Genomic DNA, 16,177 nt, shown 5'->3' with positions numbered 1-16,177 from the left:
ACACTCCTACTCTTTATTTTAGACAATCATGTTGGCATAAAAAATAAAATTAGAAATTGTAACGTGTGTATTTCATAAGCCAAGAAACAATGAAAACATAAATGTCTAAGAAAATAACAGTATAGCAACATTATAGGTTTTTTTTAACGTATTTCAAAAGTTTTATTTTCTGCACATATGGGGTTTTAGAAATAAATTATTCAAAAGTATAAATTTGAAATTAACACAGAACTCACCTCTGTATCAGATTTTAATTCAGACAGAGGAGCTGCTACATGTACCTCCTCCTTGATGAAGACTGACTCGACCTCATTTTCATCACAAAAGTTTGGTTCCATCTTAACGATGTTCACATCAAATGTGGAGTTTGGTTTCATCTTCGTGACGTCCATGTCACCTGTGGAGTTTGGTTCCACTTTGAAGTAGTTCATGTCGTCTGTGGCATTTGGTTCCACTCTGACGAAGTTCATATCATCTGTGGAGTTTGGTTCCACTTTGACGAAGTTCATGTCATCTGTGGAGTTTGGTTCCACTCTGACGAAGTTCATATCATCTGTGGAGTTTGGTTCCACCTTGATGACATCCATTTCACTTGTGCAATTTGAGTCTTCTTTAATGACGTTCATATCATCTGTGAAGTTCGGTTCCACCTTGATAACACTCATGTTACCTGTGAAAACACAAAATACAATACCATTATGAATTTCATTCATATGCGCATAACTGTAGTAAAATGCACAGGCTGACAAATTTTAGTAGAACAAACTACACTGAATCACTTATCCAAACAAGCTCTTAGCAACTCTATAATGAAAAACATTCATGGCGGCAACTCCAGTATTCAGAAACTGCTGTCTGGAAAAACAATAAGCTTCATACAAGTGTCTATGCTTGTATGTATGTAGCCTATGCCATATACATAGTTAAGAGTAAATATTTAGCATCACTTCCAAACGCCTCAGAAGAAGTGAATGGTCATTCAACCAGTATGGGAGTCAAATATAGTCAGCATGATGATTCTCCCAGCTGATACAGCTGACTTACGAAACCAAATTTCTCCACTTATTGTAGCTCATAAAAATGAATCAGTCGGAGCTAAAAGGAACTAAGTCATTTTTCACAACTTTTCAGGAGGAGCAAAAAAACTTTCCACTAATAACACAAATGTATATATTTTATGTTATAGAAGACAAAGTATTGGAAAGCACGACTGCTAATGGCTTCATTGCCAAATGCAAGGCACTAGACAACAACAACAACATGTTATAGGAGACAAAAGAATATTTAAAAGTCTTAGTTCCTTCTTCCACCGTTCGATGCACATGACATCATTTGTTCAAATTGTTGCATAACCCAAAACTGCATATTTTGACTTAGTTCCTTTTAGCTCCGACTGATTCAAATTGATCATGATGCTAGAAGTTTGGAGTTCAGAAAATACCATTGGGGATTTATAGGCGTCTTCTTAGAAGACATCCTCCCACTCTTTCTATGAGAGTCAGTCAAATGAAAACGAGAAATCGGCTACCAACAATTAGGTTATGTGCTGCAATGGAGGAAAGTTTTGGCGTTGATACTAATGATTGAGAGCTGTATTGTCCGAGGTTGGCCAACCTGCATGAGCAGGGAGTGATGCACAGCAGCAAGACAAAGATGACGTTCACAGTAATGGAGCATCCAAGTTCTCGCAGTGTAGTATCACAGCCTACTATATACAGTCACGAAGCTTGAGTTTTGAGGGTGCTAGAAACAATAGACCCATGTATTGTGGGTCCCTATCACCACGGCATGGCGCGTCCTCAGGTTGCGGATAGAGGAGACGGCCTCCAGATATGGAGGGTAGCTGCGAATATATTGAATAAGCAGTCGTGGACAGCCGATAAGGGGTGGTCCTCCAGCTTGGGGGTTGGGCGAAGGGCTAACAACCCATCACCGTAAAAAAACAGCTTGTTACGTATCCCTATAATAAGCCTCGGAATAGAACTGATTCTCTGGCACGACCACAGCAAAGGAATAAGGATTTGAGATTTGGCACTTGGAATGTAACTAGTCTTTATAGAACAGGAGGGGTAACATTAGTAGCAAAAGAACTAGCTAGATATAGAATAGACTTCGTAGGAGTACAAGAGGTTAGGTTAGATGGGAATGGCATATCACAAATAGGAGATTACTTGTTATATTATGGGGAAGGAAACAATAATCACCAATTAGGAACAGGATTCTTTGTTCATAAAAGAATAAAATCAGCAGTAAAAAAGGTCGAATTTATCAGTGACAGGTTATCATATTTAGTACTTAAGGGTAGATGGTGCGACATCATAGTTATAAATGCTCACGCCCCTACAGAAGAGAAAGACGACCATATAAAGAATAGCTTCTATGAGGAATTGGAACATACTTTTGATCAGTTCCCTAGATATCACATGAAAATTTTATTGGGGGATTTCAATGCTAAAGTAGGACGGGAGGGTATTTTTAGACCAACTATTGGAAAAGAGAGCCTACACGCAATTAGTAGTGACAATGGAGTTAGATTAGTCAACTTTGCCACATCGAAAAATTTAATTGTCAAAAGTACAACATTCCCCCATAAGGATATACATAAATATACTTGGACTTCTCCAGATGGATTGACACACAACCAAATAGATCACATCTTGATAGATAAACGGAGACATACTAGTATAGTAGATATTCGAACTTTCAGGGGTGCAGACTGTAATTCTGACCATTATTTGGTGATTGGAGAATTAAGAGAAAGATTATCAGTAGCCAAGCGAGTAGAGCAACAAGTTAATATTACTAAATTCAATATTTTGAAATTAAAGGACGAGGAAGCTAAGCAAAATTATCAGGTCGAACTTTCGAATAGGTTTGCCACTTTAGAAAGTTCCGACGAAGTTGAGAAAGAATTAGATGTTAATAGCGTGTGGGAAAATATCAGAGATAGTATCAAAATTGCAGCTGAGCAGAGCATAGGTTATTATCAGGGAAAGGATTTATATGTAAATACATATTTACTTATAAAGCTAATATAATTTATATTTTGCATTATCTTTATGTTTCACAATGTGTAGGGTTGAAAAATCCTACTTTTATTTTCCATATTTTTCCATATTTTAGAGTTTAGTACATATTTTCGTTAATTTCCATATATTTTCCATATTTCATATAAAACAGTCCATATTATATTTGGTTTAACAATAAAACAAAACAAAATTCCATTAACTTTTAAAAATACATTTCAACAATAGAGATTTAAACACATGTTCAGTAATCCCTTTAACATCAGAGTTATTTGAAAATTAGCAGTCCTATCAACAATGGGAAAGTAAGTTACAAAACTGTATTAATTTAATTTAAAATTTTTAACAGACTTCAGTTGTGCAGCTCAACAGTTAAATGCCAGTCAGAGTACACATAGGTTCAGTTTTGTAAATCATACTATAAAGACGGTAAATATGCCAAAAGTACGTCATTCAGTCAATTTAAAATCAAAACTAACAAGTTACATTTCAGAATTTAAAGAAGATGGTTTATCAACTGACAATAAAATATTATTTTGTAATTTGTGTCAGTGTGCAGTATCATCTACACAAAAGTTCCTGGTGCAACAACACATTACAACTAGTAAACATCAGGCCAACAAACAACTAAATTCCAAGCAGAGACAATTGTTTTTAACACAACCAACAACATCGAATGTAAGATCTGAGTTTAACATCGACCTGTGCCGTTCTCTCATCTCTGCTGATATTCCTCTCTACAAACTAAAGAATAAGGTCTTCAGGGAATTCCTTGAAAAATATACTCAACATACAATCCCGGATGAGTCAACACTTAGGAAGACGTATGCTCCATCCATCTACGATGAGACAATACAGAAGATAAGAGATGAAATTAAAGATAGTTCAATTTGGGTTTCCATTGATGAGACTCCCGACAAAGAAGGTAGACTTGTTGGTAATGTAGTTATCGGTTTGTTAAGTGAACAATATTCTGAACGAATTCTTTTACATTGTGATGTTCTAGAAAAGTGCAATAACAAAACTATAGTTAAACTGTTCAACGAAGCTATGGGTATCCTGTGGCCAAAGGGTATTATGTACGATAATGTGTTATTCTTTATTAGCGATGCTGCCCCTTATATGGTCAAAGCTGGACAAGCATTATCTGTTGTATATCCTAAATTGACTCATTTTACTTGTGTGGCGCATGCATTTCATCGTGTGGCAGAAGTGGTCAGAGACAATTTCCCTAAAGTAGATTTGTTGATTTCATCAGTGAAAAAAGTATTTCTCAAAGCTCCCAGTAGAGTTAACGTGTTGAAAGAAATGTACCCTGAAATTCCATTGCCACCAAAGCCAATTTTAACTAGATGGGGTACATGGCTAGAAGCAGTTGAATATTATGCCGAACATATAGACTCTATTAACAATGTTCTCCTTGCATTGGACTCTGAAGATGCAGTCTCAATTGATACTGCGAAAACAGTTACCTGTGACATAAGTGTGAAGAATGACTTAGCTCACATTCAGCACACATTTTCATGCATCATAAAAACGCTCAAAAGTCTCCAAAATAGGCACCTTTCACTATCTGAAAGTTTTGAAATTATAAATAGTACTGTGGAACAACTGAATCGTGGTAGAGGTAAAGTTGCAGATGCAGTAAGAGCTAAGGTGGACACTGTACTTTCAAAAAACCCTGGATATGAAGAACTACAAAAGGTTGTTGCTGTGATGAGTGGTGAATCAACAGTGAAGATTAACTTGGACTTATCCCCAGCAGACATTGTGAAATTGAATTATGTACCAGTTACTTCTTGTGACGTCGAACGCTCTTTTAGTCAGTATAAATCTATCCTCAGAGACAATAGAAGAAGATTCACTTTTCAGCACTTGAAAGAAATGTTTGTAACCTATTGTTATGGTAACAGACAATAAAAATTGTGTTTTGTTGAAACTACATTGGAAGATAAGGTACGTCCATTATATTTTTTGTTTAGTTTGATTAAAATGTACCAATATTTAACGTACATAGTCATTTTTTTATAATTTTAAGTCCATATTTAATTCCATATTTTGGTAAAAATCCATATTTAATTCCATATTTTGGTAAAAATAACTACATATATATTTACATATTTCATATATTTTTAGTCCATATAAATCCGTTCCCTGGTTATTATGAAACTAAGAAGAAGAAACCGTGGTTTGATGAAGATTGTTGCATGGTAGTAGAAAGAAGGAAACAGGCAAGATTGAAATTCTTACAGGATCCAGTTGAGGAGAAGAGAGATAATTATTTCAATGAAAGACGGGAAGCAAGTCGTACACTTAGGAATAAAAAGAGAGGTTACTTGAAGGGAAAACTGACTGAGGTAGATACAAATAGTAAGAATAAAAACATTCGAGATTTATATAAGGGTATAAAGGAATTTAAGAACGGATATCAGCCAAGGGTAAACGTGATCAAGGATGAGAATGGTGACTTGCTTGCAGACTCTCCATCAATCCTAAACAGATGGAAAAACTATTTTGCGCAACTACTAAATGTACATAGGCCAAATAGAAATGATCGGGACGAAATTGAAATACAAACTGCTGAGCCATTTATACCCCAACCCACGCTTTCAGAAGTCGAAATTGCGATAGAAAATCTGAAAAAGTACAAGTCTCCAGGTATCGATCAAATTCCAGCAGAATTAATACAAGAGGGTGGGAGTGCATTATATAGCGAAATTTATAAACTTGTACTTGCTATTTGGGAAAAGGAAATTGTACCAGAACAATGGAAGGAGTCCATAATTGTACCTATTTTTAAAAAGGGGGACAAAACCAACTGTGGTAACTTTCGAGGAATATCACTTTTGTTGACGTCGTACAAAATTTTGTCCAATATTCTTTTGAGAAGATTAACTCCGTACGTAGATGAAATTATTGGGGATCATCAGTGCGGTTTTCGGCGTAATAGATCGACTATTGATCAGATTTTTTGTATTCGACAGATAATGGAGAAAAAATGGGAGTATAAGGGTACAGTACATCAGTTATTCATAGATTTCAAAAAGGCTTATGACTCGGTTAAGAGGGAAGTATTATATGATATTCTTATTGAATTTGGTATTCCCAAGAAACTAGTTCGATTAATTAAAATGTGTCTCAGTGAAACATATAGCAGAGTCCGTATAGGTCAGTTTCTATCTGATGCTTTTCCAATTCACAGCGGGCTAAAGCAGGGAGATGCACTATCACTTTACTTTTTAACTTCGCGCTAGAATATGCCATTAGGAAAGTTCAGGATAACAGGCAGGGTTTGGAATTGAACGGGTTACATCAGCTTCTTGTCTATGCGGATGACGTGAATATGTTAGGAGAAAATACACAAACGATTAGGGAAAACACGGAAATTTTACTTGAAGCAAGTAGAGCGATCGGTTTGGAAGTAAATCCCGAAAAGACAAAGTATATGATTATGTCTCGTGACCAGAATATTGTACGAAATGGAAATATAAAAATTGGAGATTTATCCTTCGAAGAGGTGGAAAAATTCAAATATCTTGGAGCAACAGTAACAAATATAAATGACACTCGGGAGGAAATTAAACGCAGAATAAATATGGGAAATGCGTGTTATTATTCGGTTGAGAAGCTCTTATCCAGTCTGCTGTCGAAAAATCTGAAAGTTAGAATTTATAAAACAGTTATATTACCGGTTCTTTTGTATGGTTGTGAAACTTGGACTCTCACTCTGAGAGAGGAACATAGGTTCAGGGTGTTTGAGAATAAGGTGCTAAGGAAAATATTTGGGGCTAAGCGGGATGAAGTTACAGGAGAATGGAGAAAGTTACACAACACAGAACTGCACGCATTGTATTCTTCACCTGACATAATTAGGAACATTAAATCCAGACGTTTGAGATGGGCAGGACATGTAGCACGTATGGGCGAATCCAGAAATGCATATAGAGTGTTAGTTGGGAGACCGGAGGGAAAAAGACCTTTAGGGAGGCCGAGACGTAGATGGGAGGATAATATTAAAATGGATCTGAGGGAGGTGGGGTATGATGATAGAGACTGGATTAATCTTGCACAGGATAGGGACCGCTGGCGGGCTTATGTAAGGGCGGCAATGAATCTTCGGGTTCCTTAAAAGCCATTTGTAAGTAAGTAAGAAACAATAGACTGTGACGATTCTATTTTGCATTGCCTGTAATAAGGCGATATTAGCGATCCTAGTGGTGAGCAACTATCTAATGTTTGCATATTTACTACGTATTGAGCTTCGCGACTGTATATACTAGACTGTGGTAGTATGGTGCAGTTTCTAGCTGCCAAAGGCATTTTACCAATTGAAATTCATCGCCGTATGAAGGTGTATGTGGATAACTGCATGTCGCGCACTCGAGTATATGAAGTAGGCCTAATGTAAAAGTGTGCGCAAAGTGGGTGCCAAAATGTCTCACACGTGAGCAGAAACAACACCAAATGGGACTAACTTTGCAACATCTGATGTGTTATGAACAGGAGGGGGAGGCTTTCTTAGAACATATTGTGACAGTGGATGAAACATGGTGCAAGCACTCTGAACCGTAGAGCAAGCGACACAGCATGCAGTGGAAGCACGACACATTACCATGCCCAAAAAAGTTTAATATAGGCCTATAACACTCTTTTATGTTAATATATACCTTGGGAAAATCGCAATGAACCGAACAGCAGGTGGTATATTATATTAAAGGGATAGTAGATCGAAAAGCAGAAATGTAAAGGTCCACCATAACTACGAATTGTAAAGTTAGCTGACAAATAAATATCAATATGCAATGCATTATAAAAGCCTAAACTAACCTAATCTAACCCTCACAGATTCGTATGGGCAGGGCATAATAAAAGCCTAAACTAATCTAAGCTATCACAGATTCGTACGGGTATATGCAAGGCATACTTGAAGTAAGTAAAGAGATAGGTTTGGAAGTAAATCCCGAAAGACAAAGTACATGATTATGTCGTGACGAGAATATTGTACGAAATGGAAATATACAAATTGGAAATTTATCCTTCAAAGAGGTGAAAAGATTCGAATAGGCTTATCTTGGAGCAACAGTAACAAATACAAATGACACTTGGGAGAAAAATTAAACGCAGGATAAATATGGGATATGCCTGTTATTATTCGGTTGAGAAGCTTTTGTCATCTAGTCTGCTGTCAAAAAATCTAGAAGTTAGAATTTATAAAACAGTTATATTAGCGGTAGTTCTGTATGATTGTGAAACTTGGACTCTCACTTTGAGAGAGGAACAGAAATTAAGGTGTATTTGAGAATAAGGTTCTTAGGAAAATATTGGGGCTAAGAGGGATGAAGTTACAGGAGAATTGAGAAAGTTACACAACGTAGAAATGCACGCATTGTATTCTTCACCTGACATAATTAGGAACATTAAATCCAGACATTTGAGATGGGCAGGGCATGTAGCACGTATGGACGAATCCATAAATGCATACTTATAGTGTGTTAGTTGGGAGGCCGGAGGGAAAAAAAGACTGTTGGGACGTAAATGGGAGAATAATATTAAAATGGATTTGAGGGAGGTGGGATATGATGATAGAGACTGGATTACTCTTACACAGAATAAGGACGATGGCAGGCTTATGTGAGGACGGCAACGAACCACCAGGTTCCTTAAAAGTCATAAGTAAATATATGCAAGGCATAGCGTGAGTGTACACTTGCGTGAAACTCTCGTAATGTCACCAAAGTTATGTTGGTATTATATACGAAACAGCTGAAGACGTGTTTCCGAAATCATTGGAACAAATTCTGGGCTAGTTTAATCCAATGTTGCTTCAATACAGTGATTTAGTTGGAAAAAATATTTACAGGAACTCACCTTATCAATTACCAAATGAACTCGTACTGGATGTCAAGTTCGGCATTGTCATGTTTATTTATTGGAACGGCGTTCCGGTCCAAATAAACCACTGATACGAACACACATGAATTTTCAACGCACTTCATTTGATTAGCTGAAACACAGTTACAATTAACAGTTGCTGCACCGAGGACGCATAGAAAACTCAGAAACTTCGTTGCAGTGCGTACAGAAGAAAACGAAATGTCTGCGTACTGTGCAAAACTGAAACATTCGTCAGGGTTGTCATAACCTAACACCTATTTAATCGAGTTTCTCCTCGGTGAACACGTCGCTTCTTCTTGGGCTTTTTGCTCAATATGGATTCAATTTCTCTAACTTTATTAACTAATTTTCTTACAATATCTCTATTCTATTTATCTATGGTCTCTATGAGGGGCACATTCTCTTGGATACTTCAATGAAAACAGTCTTGGAACTTCCTCTGCATACTCAAGTTTTACATAGGACTCGTAGGATAAAAACTCTTTGCTCTACAGTGTATTTATATATCGGCACCACTGAATTGTAAGGAGTACACACACGTCTTAAATCAGTGAATTTTAACTAGTGCCTCTCGTACTGAAAATAAAATTATATAGCAATAACGTGATAAGCAGTAAATGAAACGTCTGTCACGGCCACCTTTAGTCTTACAACAGTGTCGCCAACTCTAAAATGAACAAGCGCTAAAACTTTGCATGAAATATACCAAACTTACAAACCCTATCATATTATGAGGGGCTCACAAGACTGGATCAAGTCCACCAGTGATCAGTTTGTGGATTAATACAATTTCAGATGAAGAAAACTTAGATTTATTCATTGCCATAACAAATAAAGTCCACAGCTCAGTTGTTACTCCACAGAGGGCAGCATTTCTTATGTAAGGTGAAGGTTGCTAAGAGTGAGCCAGGAACTTCAAGACTCAATATCTCAGAACTACTCCAGATGGACTTGGTCCACTCTGGTTGTGAACCCCTCATATATGTGATCTGGGATGCAAACAGTCTGTGCACGATAAACACAATGTCACCACAATGCGCACTGCGCAGTGGACTTGGAATCGGAGTCCGACTGGATTCCGTGCGCAGTCTGTGGATAACTGTACTATACGCGTTCAATCATGAATTATGACCGCTGATGTCACCGTATACAACACATTGTTGGCGATTAAGGAGCACGGGGCATTTAGGAAATCAAACCATTCGTGGAGGGGAATGACGTAGGTACTCTGCTATTTCGTGGAATCAACACCGGTCAATTTAAAATGGACGGGCAGTACGCATTCAGTTCATTGTACTAACGGAATGAAAACATTGTAGTGTAAACATTTCATGAATAGTAAGAACATTGAAAAGAAAACACGACGGGTAATTGCGATCAAATTCCAGTCCATCGCCGATTAGCTACATATTATACACTTCAATCAGATGCATACAAACAATATTGTTCTTCCTCTGATACATATTGTCAAGTGAGATGTACTGCCTGATAATAGATGTAGGATCAATCAGAACCTCAATCAGCAGCAAACATTGTATAAGCGCAGAAAAAAGATAGAAAAGATCAAACACATGAACACTTTGGGGGCCTGTTAGGTGTACAGTGACATCTGCACGTTATAGGGACCTGCTAGATATAGCTCAAAAAATACCAGTGTTATCAGACTCCCACAGCCAAAAGTATCGTACTAGCAGCTCAAACCTATAGTATTATTTGTATTTAGGCCAAAACTATAGTACACACCCCTCCTCTGCATTAGAAGTAACTATTTTCAAAGGATTAATTCGAACAGTAATACATCATTGAAAGAGAAGTACAATATAAAAAATTAAAGATATGTAAAGCCTCCTTGATTTAGGGCGCGTTGGGTGACTTTATAGCCTATCTTTCGAGTAATTACATCGTGTATCTAGAGTGGTTTGCTACAATTTACAAGTTATTTTCAACGATTTAAGTAAATTTTTTCATCAGTGTGTTTTGTGACAAAGTATCGAAGTGTCACCAAAAGTCCCATTTCTTGTGTAATAAGTCAGTTTTAGAATTTTTAAGATTGTAGAGAAAATAACAAAGACATGAGCAATTAAATTAATCTCTTTATTTAGGGAAAAAAACAAACAAACAAACTTATACTTTCGTCACTAATTAGATATGTTATGTGCGTGAATATTACCGGAAAGTATTTTTCAATACACGAACTGGTTGCACTTTTATAATTAAGTATGCTTAACCTGCTTCCCCCTAATAACGTATATCGTAAATAAGAGTGCATAAATTATATGAATAATCTTATTAAATTTTTTTAAAGGTACAAATTTTAAAAGATTTATATCTATTATGTTGGAGAGTGCAAAATTACATATTATAGTCACATTGTTAAGGCTTTTACCTGGTATAAAAGAGAATAGTCAACGACATGGAAGTGTTGGTTTCATGCTATAGTGCAATAATGTAAGCAAGAGTGACACCAGAGAATAGGGAATTTATTGCACCAGCAGTCGACAGCAGAAATACTTTTCAGCAGACTAGCCAGCAAATCAGGATTGCTGTTCCACCATTCGCGGGTGCTATAGTGACTCTAATGAATATAGAGTCACTGTAGCAGGTGCTCGATTACAATGACCTTTAGTGTTTGAAAGTAGAATTATAGACTAACGAAACGCATGTTTGCAGAAAAACAGACCAGGAAAGTTTGTTCAGTGTCCATTCTTTATAATTTCTATTCGCTAGTGATATTAACATAGTTCCATGCACATATGTACAAGGTTTGTTCCAGCACGTCCAGAATCGATTCTGAACTGCTGGCTCATGCGCAGTGGTTCGATATGTGTTCCAGCAAGATTAGAACTGATTTCGAACTGATACTGAACTCCCAGTTACCTGTTCCAATATCCTTTAGAACTCGTTCAGAATGAATGAAATTGGTTCTTGACTGGGAATTCTGTACTGTTTACGCATGTGCAGATAGTTTTATCTGAAGTTATGGTTAAAATGCTTCGAGACTTGGCAGGTTAAGATAAAAAAAAAAGAAGTCCATCATGAGTGATTTGAAAGGTGATAGTGATATTTTACGACAAATTAAGTTCGGAAGATAAATATAATTTTGATATGAGAAGAAACTCTGAAGGCCGTGAAAGAACAGTTCAAGAAGCATTCCAACAACGCAAAACCCCTATTAGTTCAAAGACTGTTCGCAACTGGCGCATGCGTCGAAAGAAGTTCGGTATTAGTTCGGAATGCGTTCTGAAGTGCTTCCTGGAACAACTCTACTGTCGTCTGCAATGTGCTAACTTCCACACAGGTCTCCATTCACTACGTTAGGCCTGTAACACACTTGCAGAGTTTTCACCAGCGAGAAATGTGTTGCGAGAAAATTAAAAAAATTGATAACATGGATTCAAATGGATGTCCACACACTGGAAGAGATTCTCGCTCGAGGCAAAAACCTCGCGCGAGTTTCTCGCTGGAATCGGTAGCTCAGCGAATTTTCTTGACACATTTATCAAAGATGTTTGACATTTATACTCTTTATGACGATTGAATGTAGAAAAACATATCACAGGTGCCGATGAATTGTATTGTTTTTATTTGAAAATGAGAAAGATGGCTGATAATTGCAGTCAGAAACTTATCGAACTTGAATGATGTCACCCATAGGTCTATTTATATGATACAGGGGATGAAAACTATAAAAACACGGAACTTAAAGAAGAAATCTGGAGATAAATATCAGATTATCTGAAAATAAATAGGGTTATATTTTATTTTGACGAGATTTAATAGTATTAATTAAACATTTGAAATAATGTATCTATATGTCTGAACAGTTTACATAATTTTAATCAGAACATAGCTAAGAATCCTCTATCATATCATGAATAGCAAAAAACTGAGGTCCATTCAACCTGAAATAACGCCTAAAACGTATCATCATTCAAATCGAAACCAGTGTCCAAAACTCGCTCTTATTTTCGTAAGATACAATGTGATTTTCAGATATTTCTGGCTTTAATTTTAGGCCTACTTTTTCTTTTCATTAACAAAATATGTTCCTGTAACTCCATTTCCTCATCATCTGAATACTCAGATTCAACATAGCGTTCGTACGTAATTTGTAAAGTAGTACGACAATATACGTAAATACATAACCTATAATATTTCCCCCAACGAGTCGTTACTATAATCAGAAAAATACTTTCTGCACGAAGGCAGTGCATAGATGATCATAGGGAGGTGTGATCTGTGATAGCGAGAACTCGCCAAGTGTGTGGAGAAGGCTCTTCGCCTCTTTCTCGCAACACATTTCTCGCTAGCGAAAACTCTTCAAGTGTGTTACGGGCCTTAGTTTCACAAAGTTAAAGATAGACTAGAAACACTTTATCTATACTTTATAAATTTCATCTTAAGTTTTATAACTAGAAATAAACGACTTTCCAACTCTCTTAATTATTCTGACCACAGCATGTAGTATCACAGACATTTTGTAGATATTTTCGACTCTCACAATGTTTCAGAAGTGTCTGGCGCTTAGCAAAACGTTTACCACAATGTTCACAATAAAAAAGCTTCTTCCCAGCATGGGTACGGCAATGAACTACAAGGGATTCACGATGAGCAAACGATTTCGAACAGATATCGCATTCGAACGGTTTTTCACCAGTGTGAATACGACGATGAACTGCAAGACTCGTAGACTGTGAGAATCCTTTTTCACAAACATCACATTTAAATGGTTTTTCCCCTGTGTGAGTACGAAGATGTCTGACGAGATGAGAGGATTGTGAAAATCCTTTTGTACACAATTCACACTTGTATGGCTTTTCACCAGTGTGCACTCGACGATGTGCACCAAAATTTGTACTATTGCGGAATTCCTTTGAACATTCCACACATTTAAACGGTTTCTCGCCAGTATGAGTTCGCATATGAATACTAAGGTTTGCACGATTACCAAAGGCTTTCCAACATTCCATGCATTTAAAAGGTTTCTCTCCGGTGTGGGTACGCATGTGCACCGAGAGGGTTGTTCGAGTGCTAAATCCTTTAAAACATTCGATGCATTTGAATGATTTATCCGACGTGTCAGCTGGACTATGCAACGGTGAATTTGTTGAGCATTCCTCACCACAGTCATCATTGGTGTGGTTGTTGCGGTCATTTTCAAGGTGTTCTGAATGAGGGAAGATAGTTCCACCAACTTCATACTCAAATGATCCTTCACTAATATGAGGTGTTACATCTGCTATGAGATCACTGCAATATGAAAAAGTCAAGAGAAATCACAGAGTTAAAAAGTATAGTCAATCTACAGAATATGAAAAATGTAAGCCTGATGACTTCTAAAAGTGTGGATGTAAGATTTTTTCTAAGTTAATCTCCAAAAGATTGAAATCACTAGGAAAAAACAATTATATTAGAAAAGAAAGAGTTCTACAAAGGAAGATATTGCATAAAGTGCTATTTTACATGGAACAAGCTAACAGAAAAACGTGTAAAATTTAATATCTTCATTATTAAAATAGCTTTTATAGATATTATAAAGGTGTTTGACAATGTTAGTAGAAAACTTTTGTCGGATACATATTACCTTCTGATACTGAAGATAGGGATACTTAAATATACAGTAAAAGCAATTCAAAGTCCATTTACAAAAATACAAATTAAAATGAAATTAAATAGTATTAACCTTTAGGAGCCATGCCAGCTAATATTATTGTCATGACGTGTTATAATATGTTATAAATTGTATGTCATATAATATAAAATATGTTGATATTCTTTAATTTTATATAACATTAAGGACACTGCACTTGATTGATTTTTTGTAATGTTTTTCTTTTCTTCAAAAGGAGTGAAATCATTTCAACTGCAGTCAACTGAAACCCCATCAGTTTCCATGCAAACCATTATACCGATTGCTTTACATGGGCCCTCCCCATCCTTTACCACAGGCTCAATTGACTGCAGTGGCCAGGATGCGAACCTGCGATCTTAAGCAATGTGCTGGCCAGATATATCTTGTGCGTCTTAAAAACCGCACATCTAATGAACCCAACACGAATTTACCCGATTATGCAGATATACGAACCCCAGGTTAAGAGTTAAACATTCGCGTGCAATTGTAGCATAAGTTTTCTGGCTTGTAAGTGTTAAAAGCAAAACTATCAACAAGAGAATGAAAAAGAGACGATACTTTCACCTCTAGCCTACTGTTTCATTATTATACTAAAGAAGTCACTGTAAGATGACTGGGAATTTAAATTGAGGACTACATTTTAAATTAATTAATTTTAAACATACATTTGTTTGCTAATGATCAAGTGGTATTTGCTGAATCAGAAGATAAATAATCAGGAAGAACAGTACTCCAATTTAAAAAATAGCAAATAATTACATATACATCTTTATTACACAACTTTTAACACTATATCACTTCGGAATATGTATTATATGACTTTCTCGTGTTAAATTTTACCATACCTGGTACAATTAAGATTGGCTTTTACATGTAAATTAGTATTAAGCTCTATGTATAATACTGTATATATTTGCTTGTGTCGCCGAAAATGTTCTCACCTTCAGTGTATAAAATAAAACATTTGTAATTCTATATCCTAGCATATTTAGCACTAGATGTATTATATTATATTATATTATGTCAATTTTCTGTATACTGACGACACATGAATGCTTGTCATTCTTACAGTTAATTAAAATAAATCTATCTATCTATCTATCTATCTATCTATCTATCTATCTATCTATCTATCTATCTATCTATCTATCTATCTATCTATCTACCTATCTACCTACCTATCTACCTACCTACCTACCGATCTACCTACCTACCTATCATTGGCCTTCTACAAAGATGGTAGTCTCAATATGTTGTTGTTATTTTCTAATGCCAGGCGTCTGACAATAAAGTCATTTGACCTCTTGCACTCCAATATTTTTCAAAGATGTTATCATGACCAGCCACTGAAGCACAGATTTTGAGGTGTTCCGAATCCATTTCTTGGTTTGAGTTGCACAATGGACAGTTAGGGGACTGATATATTCCAATTCTATGCAGGTGTTTGGCCAAACAATCATGGCCTGTTGCCAATCTAAATGCAGCTACAGACGATTTTCGTGGTAAATCGGGAATTAACTGTGGATTTTGATGCCGAGAGATCCATTTTTTCCCTTGGGATTGTGTTATCAAATTTTGTTTGTTGAAGTCTAAGTATGTAGATTTAATAAATCTTTTCACAGAG

At 36.3% G+C, this 16,177-nt stretch overlaps 1 protein-coding gene across 6 annotated transcripts in view; it reads right to left on the bottom strand.

The window, feature by feature from the left end:
* The window catches only part of LOC138698371 (zinc finger protein 664-like), a 44,350-nt gene that overhangs the window by 13,922 nt on the left and 14,251 nt on the right, over positions 1–16,177 (bottom strand). For 3 of the 6 annotated variants that reach the window (XM_069824239.1, XM_069824240.1, XM_069824238.1), the window contains one exon: positions 13,291–14,171. In XM_069824239.1, the coding sequence (XP_069680340.1) occupies positions 13,361–14,171 (811 nt within the window). In that variant the 3' untranslated portion in view covers positions 13,291–13,360. Of the gene's footprint in view, positions 1–236; positions 671–8,894; positions 9,578–13,290; positions 14,172–16,177 lie in introns of those variants that run through there. The other 3 variants (XM_069824241.1, XM_069824242.1, XR_011331848.1) reach the window with 3 other exon arrangements.

This window comes from Periplaneta americana, chromosome 4, assembly GCF_040183065.1.
Source record: "Periplaneta americana isolate PAMFEO1 chromosome 4, P.americana_PAMFEO1_priV1, whole genome shotgun sequence".
Taxonomy (NCBI): Eukaryota; Metazoa; Arthropoda; class Insecta; order Blattodea; family Blattidae; genus Periplaneta; species Periplaneta americana.
The sequence above is the reverse complement of the archived record's forward strand: the minus strand, read 5'-3'. Positions and strand labels throughout refer to the sequence as shown.